This window comes from Odontesthes bonariensis, chromosome 12 (assembly GCF_027942865.1).
Source record: "Odontesthes bonariensis isolate fOdoBon6 chromosome 12, fOdoBon6.hap1, whole genome shotgun sequence".
Classification (NCBI taxonomy): Eukaryota; Metazoa; Chordata; class Actinopteri; order Atheriniformes; family Atherinopsidae; genus Odontesthes; species Odontesthes bonariensis.
The window spans coordinates 23,837,523-23,851,737 of record NC_134517.1 but is presented as its reverse complement, the minus strand read 5'-3'; the positions used below and the strand labels follow the sequence as shown (position 1 = coordinate 23,851,737).

Here is a 14,215-nt window from a genome sequence, read left to right as displayed (position 1 = left end):
GTTGTCTGTTACACACCGGCAATTACATTGCGTCATAGGGTATGTAACTTTGAAAAAAAGAAATTAAACTTGGGCATAGACAGTTGATTTGTCCCTTTTCTCTGCTGAAAAAATCTTTGTGTGTGTATTTGCCCTCGGCTGTGCATATGTAAAGATTTACATGGTTTATATACGTCATTTTGGTTACTTTTTAATCTATTTGTGGCCATGTTCGGTCTCTGCTTGGTTGTTTAGGGTCTCATTGGTCATGTTGCATTTTACCTGCTTTATATATCTCTGTGATGATCCTTAGTTCTTAAGTATAGAGTATGCAGTATGCATACAGCTGCATTTGAAGTATGCAGCTGGAAGTCTTTCCTTGGGTACACAGATGTTTTACCTCTTTTACAAAAGGTTTCCTCAGCTCTAACTGACTGGTGGTGGGGAGTTTCAGTTTAAATGTTGTTGGAGTATTCACGGCCTGAGAGTTGATTAACTCGTGTGTCATTAACACATTCACCCATCCAGAGGGCCTTGATGTCCCTTGTGAGTTGTTTACCTACTTGAAAACATCTGATTGGTTTTGGTCCCATGATTCTTGGTCTGAATGATTGTGAAACTGCCTGGGTACACGATCACAACTGCATTGTAACAGATAGGTGACACCTGACGTCACCCCAATTCTTTAGTATCTGTATCAGTATGAAGGGTGTCAGGGCTTTGTAGAAAGCTGACAATCAGGTTTGCCTGAATATACTTATTCATGCTGTATTTCACTCACTTTTGTACTGCTGTCCATTGTTTTTTTTGTTTGTTTGTTTGTTTTATTTGTTTTTATGGTAAAAGCTGCAAATGCTTATGATTTTATTTAGGTATCAATAGTTTGATGCGTACCACTATGTTTTATTTGTGGATCGTTGAGTGTTAAAACTGTGATTTGGACCTTTACTTGGCATGCTTGACATAGTTCCACTGTTGGGAAAAACCAGTTAAGGAAACCTGGTCTACATTAACATATCTTTGTGGTTGCTTTGCATCTTGTGTCTCTATGCTCATTTTACATTTCTACATAGCACATCTGTTTATATTTGTCTGTCTGTCTCATTTTAGTTGCACTGCGCATTTTTGAGGTTGTTTTGTGATAAAATGTGGCTATTTTGTGTGCATTTTTTGACTCACGTTCATCTTTGTGTCACTATGTGGTCATTTAATTCATATTTATGGCTATGTTTAATCTGTTCATGATTGCTCATTACCCCTGGTTTTATGATTCCTGTGATTTCTCCTCCCTCCCATCATAGTATCTTTGGATGTTTTTCCTATCGTTGTGGCCATTTTGTATGTCTTAATTCAAATGTTCCTTATTTAGGGGGGTTTGTGTCTCTTCTTTTGAGATGTACATCACATTTCTGGGGAAAAGAACTGACAATGTGCTTCATTGGGGTGTCAGGTTTGTGCACAATATGATCGTTATATTGAGGAGTTGTTTCAGTGGCTAAATTCTGCCGCAAAGGTTTAATCTCTGATATTACATCCAAATGTTAAAGAGGTGCGCATTAATGCAATTTGTTGACCACTTCATTATCCCAAAGTATTGTTCATGTCATAATCCGTTGCAGTTGTTAAACGGTGCTTTCTTCCGATTGACTGATAGCGTAAATGAAACTGTCGAAATCAATCCGTGTTGTACGTGCGATTGACCCGTTCATAGGTTATCAAGCTCGGGATTCAGCGGGTAGGCGGGGATACAGTGAAAAGCGAGGCGAAAAGAGGAAAGCGGTGTCTCCGGGCAGCGCTGAGTTGTAAAGTGAACGCTCCCTGTACACTCCTTTGTTGAGCAGGGCGGAGTCAGTGAGCGTAGAGGTGCCACGGTTGGGGGTTCACGACTACAAGGGTTTTGAACCTGCTTCCAAAGAGGAAGTAACAGCGGGGATAAACAGAAATACAACGGACACAACCTTCTGTGGCCTGTCAACGGACTTCTCTTCATTTTTATTCAGTTCATTTGATTTGAGGTGAACAGGTTAAAAAATGACTTCGATGGATTTGGAGAAGCTGAAGATGACGGGGGCTGGTCGGGCCATAGCTGTGCTGACCAGCGGTGGAGATGCACAAGGTGACCTTAAAACTCAGCCAGTATGCCATTATATTGCAGTTTGTTTCTTTTATGCGCATATGAAGATATTAAGCTACGTTTCTGTACATGTATTGAAATGTCATATGTGTAAGGGGGTTGTTAACCGAGTGGGTTTTAGCTGAGTCTGCACTCAGTGACAGCTGAGTAATATGTCTTGTTTAATCTTCAATTTATGGTCGACTCCGGGGTCAAAGGTCACAAATGGTTGGCAGGCACAACGGTGCTTATGTTGCATATAAATCGCCATCTCGAAAAGTAACACCCTATGTATAACTAAGTACTAGAGTTGAGGAGTCTTCCTTGGATTTGTATCGTACTCGGGCCCCGTCGCAAAGGGGCTTCGAGGCCCTGCGCGAGCACGTGTTCACACGCGTGTACGCGCACGAATACGGGAAAAACATTGTTTATGGTCCATAGCTTATATCGTGTTTCAAACACAAGATATATATTTATATATATTTTATTATTTATATTCATAAAGCGACTCATGCTGCAGGCTGTACGAGCAGGCTGCAAAAAATATAATAATGCACAAACAGAGACACGGTCCAGCTCTCTTTAATGCTTGTGGTGTTTCTTGGGGGGTAAAACTGCGCTCTAATGCGGCTCGGATGTAACGCCCTTTTTAATGGATCAAGGAACAAGCCCAGGTTTGCCCTATACGGCACGGAGCTGCGCAGGTATTTTAGTTAGTTTCGGCTCCAAGAAGCGTCACTCACATATTTTATTGCCCAATTTATGTTTTCTCCCTTGGGAAATATCTCTCAAAGTGCCCTCAACTCCTGAAATTTTCTCCACAGTTGTGACTAGTTTGTAGACCGTGCTTGATGATATCAAATATGATCAATATTTGAAGACTGAAGCACTGAAGATGAAACTGCTTTCTTTCCCAGAGGGAAAAATCACCAGTTATGCCACACCACAGTGGTTTAAAATAAAAAATAACACCTGTAATCCATCGAATGAGTTTTATCTGCAGCTTTCAAGGCCGTCATCGCTGCTTCTTCAGATTTTCACAGTCACGTGATTTTAGCCTATGATAACACATTTTTTGCCACTCCTGGTTCTTTGTTGTTGCAAATAATTGCCTCCAAGTTACTGTTTTAATCATAGAAAATGAATATCAGTGGACGCTCATGAAAAGGCAGCCGGTTGAATATTAGAAGTTAAGCACAAGTTAAACTGTTAGTTTCCTTGAACCGCAGCCGAGGAAGGAAGAGCAAGTGCTGAAATGATCAAATCTGGCATCACATTTGGTTTTATCTCGCTGTTTTTATACAGATGTGTTGAAACAATTGTTGAATAATAATCACAGCCAACTCCAATCTTAGTGCTCAGCCGATTATGCAATAACGGTGACAAGCTTAGATTTGAGTACTTCCCCTCCTGCTTGCAACTCCCATCAGGGTCTGTTCTAGCAAATCCTATCAAGAACTATTGTTAAAGCCATCGCAGGAAGAGTTATCACAGATAAGGACAGTTTAATTTCCACATACGAAGCCATGATGCAACAGATTGTGTGCCAATCAGGAGGCTGAGTGGCGAGTGATGCTTTTGTTCTGCTGTCCTCGCCGCAGGGATGAACGCTGCTGTCCGAGCGGTGACCAGAATGGGCATTTATGTGGGGGCCAAGGTCTATCTTATTTACGAGGTAAACGAACTGCTGGGACCCTCATCAACATACACACTTGAGTCAGGTTACATCTTTACTCAAGCTTGACTGAAGTACATTCACGGTGTGCTTGTGTTTTTTCAGGGATACGAGGGTTTGGTTGATGGAGGAGACAACATCAAACTAGCACACTGGCACAGCGTGACCAACATTATCCAACTGGTAGGTCAAACCATTACTAGGCCATTAGGCCGTATGCTTTTTAACTGTTTGTTGTTCTATCTAACCCACATAAGGATGTCTATTGATGTAAATCTAGTGTGCTTATAGCTCTGTGTTTATGATACAAAGCAGTGCCTACAGGCACGTGTGTGGCTGAGTTTTTTTGTGGGTTAGGGTCCTTTTAGCGTGATATTTGTCACACAGGTCACGCTGTCCTGCCCGTCTTATTTAGGTTTTGTGACTTTTTCACTGTGTTTCTCCTGCAGGGTGGGACTGTGATCGGCAGCGCCCGCTGCAAGTCCTTTATGACTCGCGAGGGAAGGATTGCTGCTGCCTTCAACCTGGTCAAGAAAGGCATCACCAACCTGTGTGTGTGTGGCGGTGATGGCAGCCTCACTGGAGCCAACATCTTCCGCAGTGAGTGGAGCAGTCTGCTGGATGAGCTGGTGCAGAAAGGTGAGCTTCTCTCAGGAACGTCTTTGACGCTTTTCACCAAACTATGTCAAAGTAAACTACTGGCATAACGTAATTGTCTTGGAAACGGCTTCGGCCAACAGTGGTACTTTAAGCACATTGTTTAAGAGAACGCTTTACGTGTGCGTCTTCAGGAAGGATCACAGACGACATGGCTAAGAAGAACAGTCACCTGAACATCGTCGGGCTCGTCGGCTCCATCGACAACGACTTCTGTGGCACTGACATGACCATCGGAGCCGACTCCGCGCTGCACCGCATCATGGACATAGTTGATGCTATCATGACCACTGCGCAGAGGTCAGCCGCCGTTCGATGCTGAACAGTGACAGCACTGAAGCAGCTGCAGTGATATCCAAGCATTTACTGTCTGGTTGTTCAGTAATTCTGACTAAATATTGAGATCTAATATTATTTCTTCTTTGTCTCATGGGATAGTGATCTTTTTTGTGTGTGTGTGTGTAATATGCGTCTTGTCCTTTTGGGATTAGACTCACTGATAATGAAGATAAGTCTTAGTCAGTAAAAATCAGACCGATCTCAGTATATTTACACCTGTGTGGTTTACTCGTAATGGAATGCAGTGTTTTCCCTCTTGAAAGCATGTATGTCTAATCATGCCCAGACTCGCTTGCTTCGATATCAGTATGCTGCTTTTTTGTCTGCTCATATAATATGAAGCACAACTGTTTTGGCCTCTTTCAAGTTAACTGTGTTTTTTTCCCCTCCTACAGCCACCAGCGCACATTTGTTCTCGAAGTCATGGGTCGACACTGTGGGTGGGTAACACTGACTCCTTTTTTATTTTTTGCTATCCTTCACAACACAACAAATGATTGTACATTCATTCTGTGTTACTATTCAAGGTATTTGGCCTTGGTGGCAGCACTGGCATCTGGGGCAGACTGGCTCTTTATACCAGAAGCTCCTCCACTGGGGGGCTGGGAGGACCGCATGTGTGCCCGTCTGGAGAGGGTGGGGCACGAAACAGTCCAGATTATATATTAGCTGCAGACACAAAGGCATATACATCTCATGTTTAGACAAGCACCTTGCCTCCTTAAACATTTCTACTTCCATCTCTACTTCCAGAGCCGCACAAAGGGGTCAAGACTCAACATTATAATTGTTGCAGAGGGAGCCATTGATTCAGATGGAAAGCCCATCTCCTCGGCTTACATAAAAGATGTGAGTTTCAAGATTCAGGGACTTGATGGACCATGATCTGTATTAGAATTTGAGACTTGAAACTCACTGATGTGTTTCATTTTTTGTTTGAAGCTGGTGGTAAAGAGGTTGGGCTATGACACCAGGGTGACAGTTCTGGGCCATGTTCAGCGAGGAGGGACACCTTCGGCGTTCGACAGAATACTGGTAAGCTGGTTTTATTATATGAATACCTTTTTTTTTAATTATGTCTATAAAATGCTTTTCTGGAATATTTTGAAGTATATTCTAGTGGATGGTCTAAACTGTAAAATGTAAAACATGCCTCTTACAATGTATGACAATTTGAACTCAGTTTATGCTTTGGTTTTGATTAGAAACCCATTTACACATGCATAAATACACAATGAGAAGTCCTGATTGAGAAAATAACAAAATCTGTCAGTGTTTTAAGACTCGGCTGCATGATTTAGCATGTTTCAGATTTAATTAAATATATTGCTCCCTTAAGATGCCTTCAGATCTAAGTGACTGATAGAAAGTCCCGTGTTTTGTGGGGTCATTTGTACCTTTTCGTCAATGGGATCACACGTGTGTCCTTGACACACCCAGCCATCATGTGACTTGTTGCGGTCACAATGAATCGAGGTGTAAATGGAGAGACACTGAGGGCGGCTGACATTTTGGGGTCAAACCGTTGTTTTTGTGTAGGAAGCTTCCTGACTGAATGAAGTGATGCGGAAGTATCAAAACAGCAGCCACGATAAGAGCTGGTTGAATTCTCCTTTCTGAGAAAAGGAGCTTTAGTGCCTCTTTTAGCGTAAAGAAGGGAGATAATTCTGTCTCACCACCCTTTGCTGTCATAGCAATGCTGGATCATTTTCACCCAGTTGTACGAACTGTGATCCGTCTTTCCTTTTTTTTTTTAGTTTGAACCTTGGTAATGAAATAATATTCAATATTGCATCTAATATGATATATATGAGATCATCTTCTTGTAACAATGGGATAATGTTGCATTGGATGAAGTATCTAAAGCACTTTTTGTAGAACATTCATTGGACATTTATTGAAAGACTCGATTTTATTAATTGATATCAGACCATTCAAATGAAGATCAGTTTAAATTGGAAAATAATTATTCTCCCAGCCCTGGTGCCTTATCCTAGCAGTTGCTTGACCTCTCCTATTAATGGCTCTGTGCATTCCTTGATTCACTAGACTTCGTATGCGACACTGGTCAGCTTGTGGGATCACAGGGGCCGTGGCCCATGGCACCACCTGTCAGCCACATGAAGTGCAGGCTTGACCTCTTTCCACAGGCATTTTCCACCATTTACACCTTGATTAATGTGACACCAGCAATATATATGATGACCAAGTGAGTAAAGAACCCACATGAAACCTTAATAACCAAAACAAACCCACACGAATAGTATGTGGGTCAAAAACAAAACCTGACCCCAGCAGCAGTAAAGGTGCTACTCGTAACTGCTAACCGGTCCATAGTAGTGAACTTATAATCTTAGGGTCTTGTCAGAATGTTAGAACCTCGTCTGCGTAATCTGAGATGGAGAAGTTGAAAATGAAATCCCATTTGTTGTCGGCATTTTGTAAATTCCATCTGTATTTTTAGAGCAGTAAATTGGGTGTGGAGGCAGTGATTGCCCTGATCGAGGCCTCTCCAGACACCCCGGCCTGTGTCATTGGCCTGTCAGGCAACCATGCGGTTCGTCTGCCTCTAATGGAGTGTGTGGAAATGGTGAGTGTCTCTCCCCTCCTCTGTTACTGATTTTATTGGACAGACCGCATATATGTATTTAGTGGAAAGTTGGTCATTGATTTTTTATTTTTTTTTTCCACGCCATCCTTTGCAGACCAAGCTGGTGCAGAAGGCCATGAAGGAAAAGAGGTTTGCGGAAGCTCTGGCACTGCGTGGAGGGTGAGAGCGTCAAATTAGATTAGATATGTGTAATAATGCAAACTATCAATAATCCTACAAGCAGTTGAATAAAATCAGTTTGAGCTAAAATGGGTTATGTTTTTTGCAGGAGTTTTGAGAACAACTGGAACATCTACAAGCTTCTTGCCTTCCCGAAGCCTGCCCAGACTGAGGTAAGTCACACACCTGCACGTTCATGCAATTTTAACCCCAAATATATATCTGAAATGTGTCCGACTCCTGTTCCATCAGAGTAATTTCTCTTTGGCTATTCTGAACGTGGGGGCTCCGGCTGCGGGGATGAATGCAGCTGTGAGGTCAGCTGTAAGGTTAGCACTCGCTCATGGACACAAAGTCTATGCTGTCAACGACGGCTTTCAGGGACTTGCCAATGGATCGGTGAGACTGCACTGTCATCACACGGGAGTCCATTAAAGCAACCTCAGTCACTTCTTTGAAACTGAAAGGAAAATTTTCTGCCACCTGCTCTTGTCCGCAGGTGTTCGAGATGAAATGGCACAATGTGGCCGGGTGGACGGGCCAAGGGGGCTCACTACTGGGTACCAAACGGTGAATAAAAATATGCTTTATTTAAATCGGTGTGAATTAGTCTTTAGAGTACTTCAGTAGTTGAAAGACACTAATTTAAATAAGGCTCAAAATTAATTCCGCAAATGTCTGGAAAAGAGAGGTTTGTGCACACGTATGGTTAGATTATATCATGTCAGCTGTCAAGTAAAACTGATTAATTGCTTTATGGTGATTTTTAACTTCTTTCATGTTCCTCTTCAGAACCCTTCCCGATAAAAACATGGCGAAGATTGTAGAGAACATTGTCAAGTTCAACATCTCAGCTCTGCTTGTAATCGGAGGGTTTGAGGTATATTAAGAGAAAACGCTTCAAACTTTTACATTCTCTGACTGTATTAATCTACAATGTCAGTGTTTTTAAACTACACCTCTGCCACTTTCACAGGGGTATGAAGGTGTGCTGCAGCTGTACGAAGCCCGGGCTCACTATGATGAGCTCTGCATCCCCATGTGTGTCGTCCCAGCTACCATCAGCAACAACGTCCCTGGAACTGACTTTAGCCTGGGAGCAGACACTGCTGTCAATGCTGCCATGGAGGTAATTCTGAGCAGATTGTGCATTTTCACAGAGAGGCTTTGATGTCTCGGGTTCAAGATGAAGAGAGACCGAACCAGAGAAAATCTCTGCTAATATGAGCAGCTTTGTTTTTTACTGACAGACTTTGAGCTCTTCATACAGAGTCAGAACAGGGTTCAAGTGTTTTAGTTTTGATCTTTAAACTTTGAAGGCAAAGCAATAGAGACAGTTTGCAGCTTATCCCTTTGGATCTGTATGAAGAACATATACGGGACATCGTTTGTGCTTTATCTTTCTGTCTGTGAGGAGCAGATTACATCTTTTCTGGCAGCTCGCGTCTGCTCTGTAAAGCTGACACAGAGCTTAATTCAGAGCAAGTTCCACAATCTCCATTTCATATTGCAATTTTAAATTCTTCTTCAGGGCTGTGACAAGATCAAGCAGTCTGCTTCTGGGACCAAGAGGCGAGTGTTTGTGGTTGAGACTATGGGCGGATACTGCGGCTATCTGGCAACCTCCACCGGTATCGCTGTAGGTGCTGACGCTGCCTACATATATGAGGACCCATTCAACATCCATGACCTCAAGGTAAAAAACAAACAGAACAACAAAAAAAAACGTAGCTGTTTCTTACGTTTCTAAAGTCTTTCTCTTTATGTGCCCTGTTGACAGACCAATGTGGATCATCTAAGTGAAAAGATGAAGAAGGACATCCAGAGAGGTCTAGTGCTGAGGTACATGACACACTATAGGGTGTTGAGTCTGCTTATCTTTTATTTATGGATAAACTCTTGTTGTTGGTAGTCCTTGTTTTGCTTTCCAGTTTGCAGTTTGGAAAAAAATGACAGTGAAGGAGAAACTACACCTCTTTTAATTTAAAGGTTTTACCAGTCAGAACACACACACACACACAAAAAAACAATCTCATCATTTTTTTCAACTAAGCAATAAAAAACACAGAGGAGCTTTGAGTCTACCATGAGCTCTTTAAACAGGGGGTACAGTCCTTTTGCTGTGTATGTATTATCTGTATTAAAGGGGAATTCCTGTATTTTCAACTTCCTCTTTTCTGAGTCGTCTGCAATGTTTTAGAACCCCCCTCACCGCTTTTTTGATGTTTACTGCTGTCTCTGGTATTTGCCTAATTTTGATTCTTCTCTGTGCTTTTACGGACCTTTTAAGACATGCACATGACTAGCCGTTCTGAAGCAGGTTGAGAAGAATCAAAATTAGGCAGACAGCAGTAAACATCAAAAAAGCGGTGAGGGGGGTTCTAAAACATTGCAGACGACTCAGAAAAGAGGCTTAATGTTGAAAATACAGGAATTCCCCTTTAAACAGACACTACATGCTCTAGATATACAGCATCACTCACAGAAATCCACTCTGCAGCGACAGTAAACACGAGCTATGAGCGGGGTGCAAAATCTTTGGGTCCATACTTGGCTCATTAGTCTGTAAATTATTAGAGCAGATGTTCTTAAAAACAGTTTTTTTTTAACTTATCAGACAGGAACTAAATAACAGGTGTCCAAGGGAAAGGGGAAAGTGTGTTTCAGACTGTAGGAAAACCATCATAGCTGTCCTCTTGTGATCAACTGAGACTCATTGTGATGTTATCAGGTGTGAACAATATTGGTTGTACTTTGGCAAGGTGTTTTGAGTTGTATATCACTGAGCTGACACACACTGACAATACTAACAATGCCGATGTTGTGGAGGTAATATTTGGTCATAAAGAAGTCAACTGAGACACTCATTGGGCCTCATGACTTCATTATGACACTAAATCTTGATTCTGAGGATCAACAAAGTGAGAAGTACGTGTCACAGTTCTGTTGTCCGTCTCATCTGCCTTAACAGGAATGAAAAATGCCATGAACACTACACTACAGATTTCATCTATAGGCTGTATTCAGCAGAGGGGAAGGGCGTCTTTGACTGCCGGGTCAACGTGTTGGGACACCTCCAGCAGGTACAGAGCCTATGAAACAGCCACTTAATAATGATATAAGCTGTTTCCTTTGTCCATATACTCAGTTTGTGTGTTTGTGCTGTAGGGTGGGTCACCTTCTCCCTTTGACAGAAATTTCGGCACTAAGTTGGGCGTTAAGGCAACCCAGTGGCTTTCTGCAAAGTTAACTGAGAACTACAGACAAGGTGGGGTTACTACACAGATACAGACGACATAAACAAGTTGTTCAGAAAACCAAATCAAACACCAGAGGTGCGCTGATGACATTGTTTTATCTTCCAACAGGCCGCGTGTTTGCCAACACACCCGAAACGGCGTGCTTGCTCGGCCTCAACAGGAAGGTTGTGTCATTCGTCCCCGTCACCGAGCTGAAGGATATCACTGATTTTGAGTAAGTAGAATACAAATTTTGTTTTTGCCAAATATCCAAAAGGTCATTGTTAATCAGTATTCTGTTGCATTCTGTTTCTCAGGCACCGGATGCCCACGGTTCAGTGGTGGTTTAATCTGAGGCCAATGCTGAAAATGTTGGCCAAGTACCAGACCAGCTTCTGTGAATATGTCCCTGGAGAGATCGAACATGTGACTCGACGCTCCATCAGCATTGACGCTGGCTACTAAGTGCTCTCAGACAACAGCGCTGACCCACATTTTAACCCTTATCGCTCCATCCTTTGTTTCTGTGACTACAAAAAAAGGAATATTGTCTTATCGTAATTCAAGAGTGTGGCCTTTCAGAGCTCTACCTCAAAACGTGGTAATAAGATTGTAGCGTTGATGCGCACATCTGCAACCAGATGGATATTCTTGCCTGTGCTCTAACTTAACTCCTCCTCACTGCACTCAACTTGCTTCTGTTTGCACTATGAACCTGTGCCCTCAAACCTCTGTCATGCTCTCAGGTTTCTGTGTAAGAGGTTTTAATGAGCTAGCACATACAAATTACAGCAAACGCCTTGAGGGTTTCTCGCTTTGATTCACAGCCTTTTTATCGCATGTCGTTGTGCCCCTCTCAAATCGAAAGACCCTGCTCTTGAGATAAGATAGGAATATGCCCCCATTTTAAAACGCTTCATAAACTCAGTCTGTCGTCGGTGTTATAGTGGCTACAATGGATTAAATAATGTAAAAGTGCAATTCAGACATTCATTTATTGAGTGAAGCATTAAGTACAGTGTTCGTATCTCTTGTGCCAAGGTGCACGAGATGCTTTCTACTCAAATCGCTGCTATAAACAGACAAAAAGATTTTATAGATTGATTACTGAAAATACTACACAACAAATGAATGTAGGTGGTGTGGTATGAATGGTTTGCTTTCAAAATCAAATACAAATAAAACTAGACAGATTCTGAGCCAAAATAAATGGAATCAGGTATTTTCATTAACTTCTAGCATGTTTCATCAACTATACTATGAGATCTACTAATGTTGTGAGTATTGAGTGTTTTGTGTGTGCTAACGTGACTGTATGACTCAAGGGACCAGTAAGATGTTAATGATTTGTTGTTGTTTTTGGTGTGTGTGTGTATTTTATGAGACTGAAACGATGCTTCCACCACTAATCGAACTGAACTGAACTATAAACATTTCTTACAATGTAAAATGCTTTAAAGTCTAAAACTACTGTTATTAAGAGAGGGGGGGGAATCTGTAATTTAATATCAACCGTTGAATGTATTAAGTTGATATAAATGCCCTATCCCGGTTTTAAATAAATGTTATTAAACTATGACACTATGGAAAAAACAAGTGTTATTTTGTGATGAACTGAAATAAGTCTATAAGTTAAACATCAGGAGCCACATGACAGAACAAACTGACTATTAGAAAGTCACGTGTCATTTTACCTTTAACCACTGTAACTGCCTGCAAGCTAACACAACAGAGATAATTAACTGAGGGACTTATTGTACAAACAAATAAATTTAGTAGTTCAAGTTCTTTGAAGAACTCTTAGAAGTTGAATGAAAATGGAAACTCGTCCCTGGTGTTTTCTTTGTTGGCTGACTGAGGGCTCTTGGCAGTAAAGGCAAACTGGAAGTCTTCACTTTGCCCTGGTTGGTCAAACAGGAATTCAGGGCCTGTAAAAAAGGTATATACCTGCAGCTAAATACAAGTGCCACTTTACGAAAAAACAAACACTGGCTAGATACTTACAGCTTGAAGGCTTTGCTCTCGTGGTTTTCTAGAAAGATGGAACAGACTCAGGAACAGTTTCAGGACGGTGCAACGCAAAGCTTGAAGCAACAATGCATTACCTTGTCGTTGAAAAAGGATCCAGCGAAAGCAAAAGACGAGTCCTGCAAAGAGACTCGGCGGTAACTCTGAAAACTATAAGAATGAATGCTAACAGATGGTGTATTCTTTTTGCGGTCTCCTCACCTCATCAATCGACGCGCCAACATCAAACCCAAATCCAGAGAAGCCTGGTGTGCTCGGATCGGAGTTCAGAGAGAAAAGGAAAGCTGGAGATTTAGCGTCAGAGGTCCCCCCATGTGGGGAGCTGCTGGGGCTAAAGCTAAAGTGAACACATGGAAAATAGTTAGTGTCACACTGATTCCTAGTGTTGGAAGAACTCCAGACAACATCTTACTTAAATGCAAACGTTGGGGTCGAAGGAACAGCGGTTGTCTTTTCTAGGAGAGGATTGGCCTGAGGAATAGCCCCTTGAGATGATGTCTGAGGAAACTCAGCGGCTCCCTGGGGGTCATCTTCATTTGGTGCATGCTCTTCATCTTCAGCCGAGCTTCCCTGCATCTCATCCAACGGAGCATCGTCTAAACCTAATACTGTGGGCTGCTGCTCCTACGGGAAGTGAAAAATAAATTGATAAAAAAAACGATTGTAAAAACATCTCTAACAAGGAGAGAGTAAGCTTCTGCAGCATCTGTCTAAAAGTCACAAAATAAATAGTTAAGTTGGGCAGAAATGAGCCTGTTGAACACTGACATCTGTGGTGTAACCACATCAAATTCAGATTTATTCTGGAGACAGATGCTGCCATCGAGCCCCTCAGTTCTGATATAATAACGAGAAACATGGAGTGAGTGGAAATTCTTCTGACTAGTAAAAAGCCGTAAAATCAAGGAATTTGTTTGTTAATGCAAAGCGTGCTATGAGGTGGGGATCTCAAAACCAGCGCACGCGTGATACACTGAGGCAGCTGGCAGACAGGATGAATCAGCCAATACCTTAAGTGACCACTTTGCCCTTTAGAGGTCAGTCCAAGTATAGCAAATACAAATTTACTTTGACCTGGTCCTCTTGTGACGTTTCCTGGTCCCGTGTCTCAGAATGCATTTCATCTGGCTGACTTTGCTCTGGAGAAATAAATATTCCCACTGATGGAATTTGATATGATAATAATATCCACACAAAACAACCTCTGGCACTTTGAGAAAAGGGAATCTGCCTAAATACATGTTCAGATGTTGTCTTCCTTACCACAGGACCACTGCTCTTCACTTGCTTTTTCGGGGGAAGTACGGGTGGGTGAATCCTGGACCTGGTTTTGTTCAGGGACCTCTTCAGCATTTGCCTCTACAGATGTTTTATGACCACTCTGCAAAATCAAGATAGAGGTTATTAAAGAGGCT

At 42.0% G+C, this 14,215-nt stretch overlaps 1 protein-coding gene across 1 annotated transcript; it reads left to right on the top strand.

Moving 5' to 3' along the window:
- Positions 1 to 1,832: 1,832 nt before the first annotated feature.
- On the top strand, positions 1,833 to 12,351 carry LOC142396749 (ATP-dependent 6-phosphofructokinase, liver type-like). The gene is made up of 22 exons (XM_075479800.1): positions 1,833 to 2,095; positions 3,694 to 3,767; positions 3,873 to 3,950; positions 4,217 to 4,406; positions 4,559 to 4,724; positions 5,159 to 5,203; positions 5,291 to 5,399; positions 5,517 to 5,612; positions 5,706 to 5,798; positions 7,228 to 7,353; positions 7,469 to 7,533; positions 7,643 to 7,706; positions 7,786 to 7,932; positions 8,033 to 8,103; positions 8,326 to 8,413; positions 8,510 to 8,662; positions 9,065 to 9,229; positions 9,314 to 9,375; positions 10,505 to 10,616; positions 10,702 to 10,801; positions 10,902 to 11,007; positions 11,090 to 12,351. Exons 1-22 carry the CDS (start codon positions 2,011 to 2,013, stop codon positions 11,235 to 11,237), a joined length of 2,343 nt encoding a protein of 780 aa, XP_075335915.1. The 5' UTR covers positions 1,833 to 2,010; the 3' UTR covers positions 11,238 to 12,351.
- Positions 12,352 to 14,215: the final 1,864 nt, after the last annotated feature.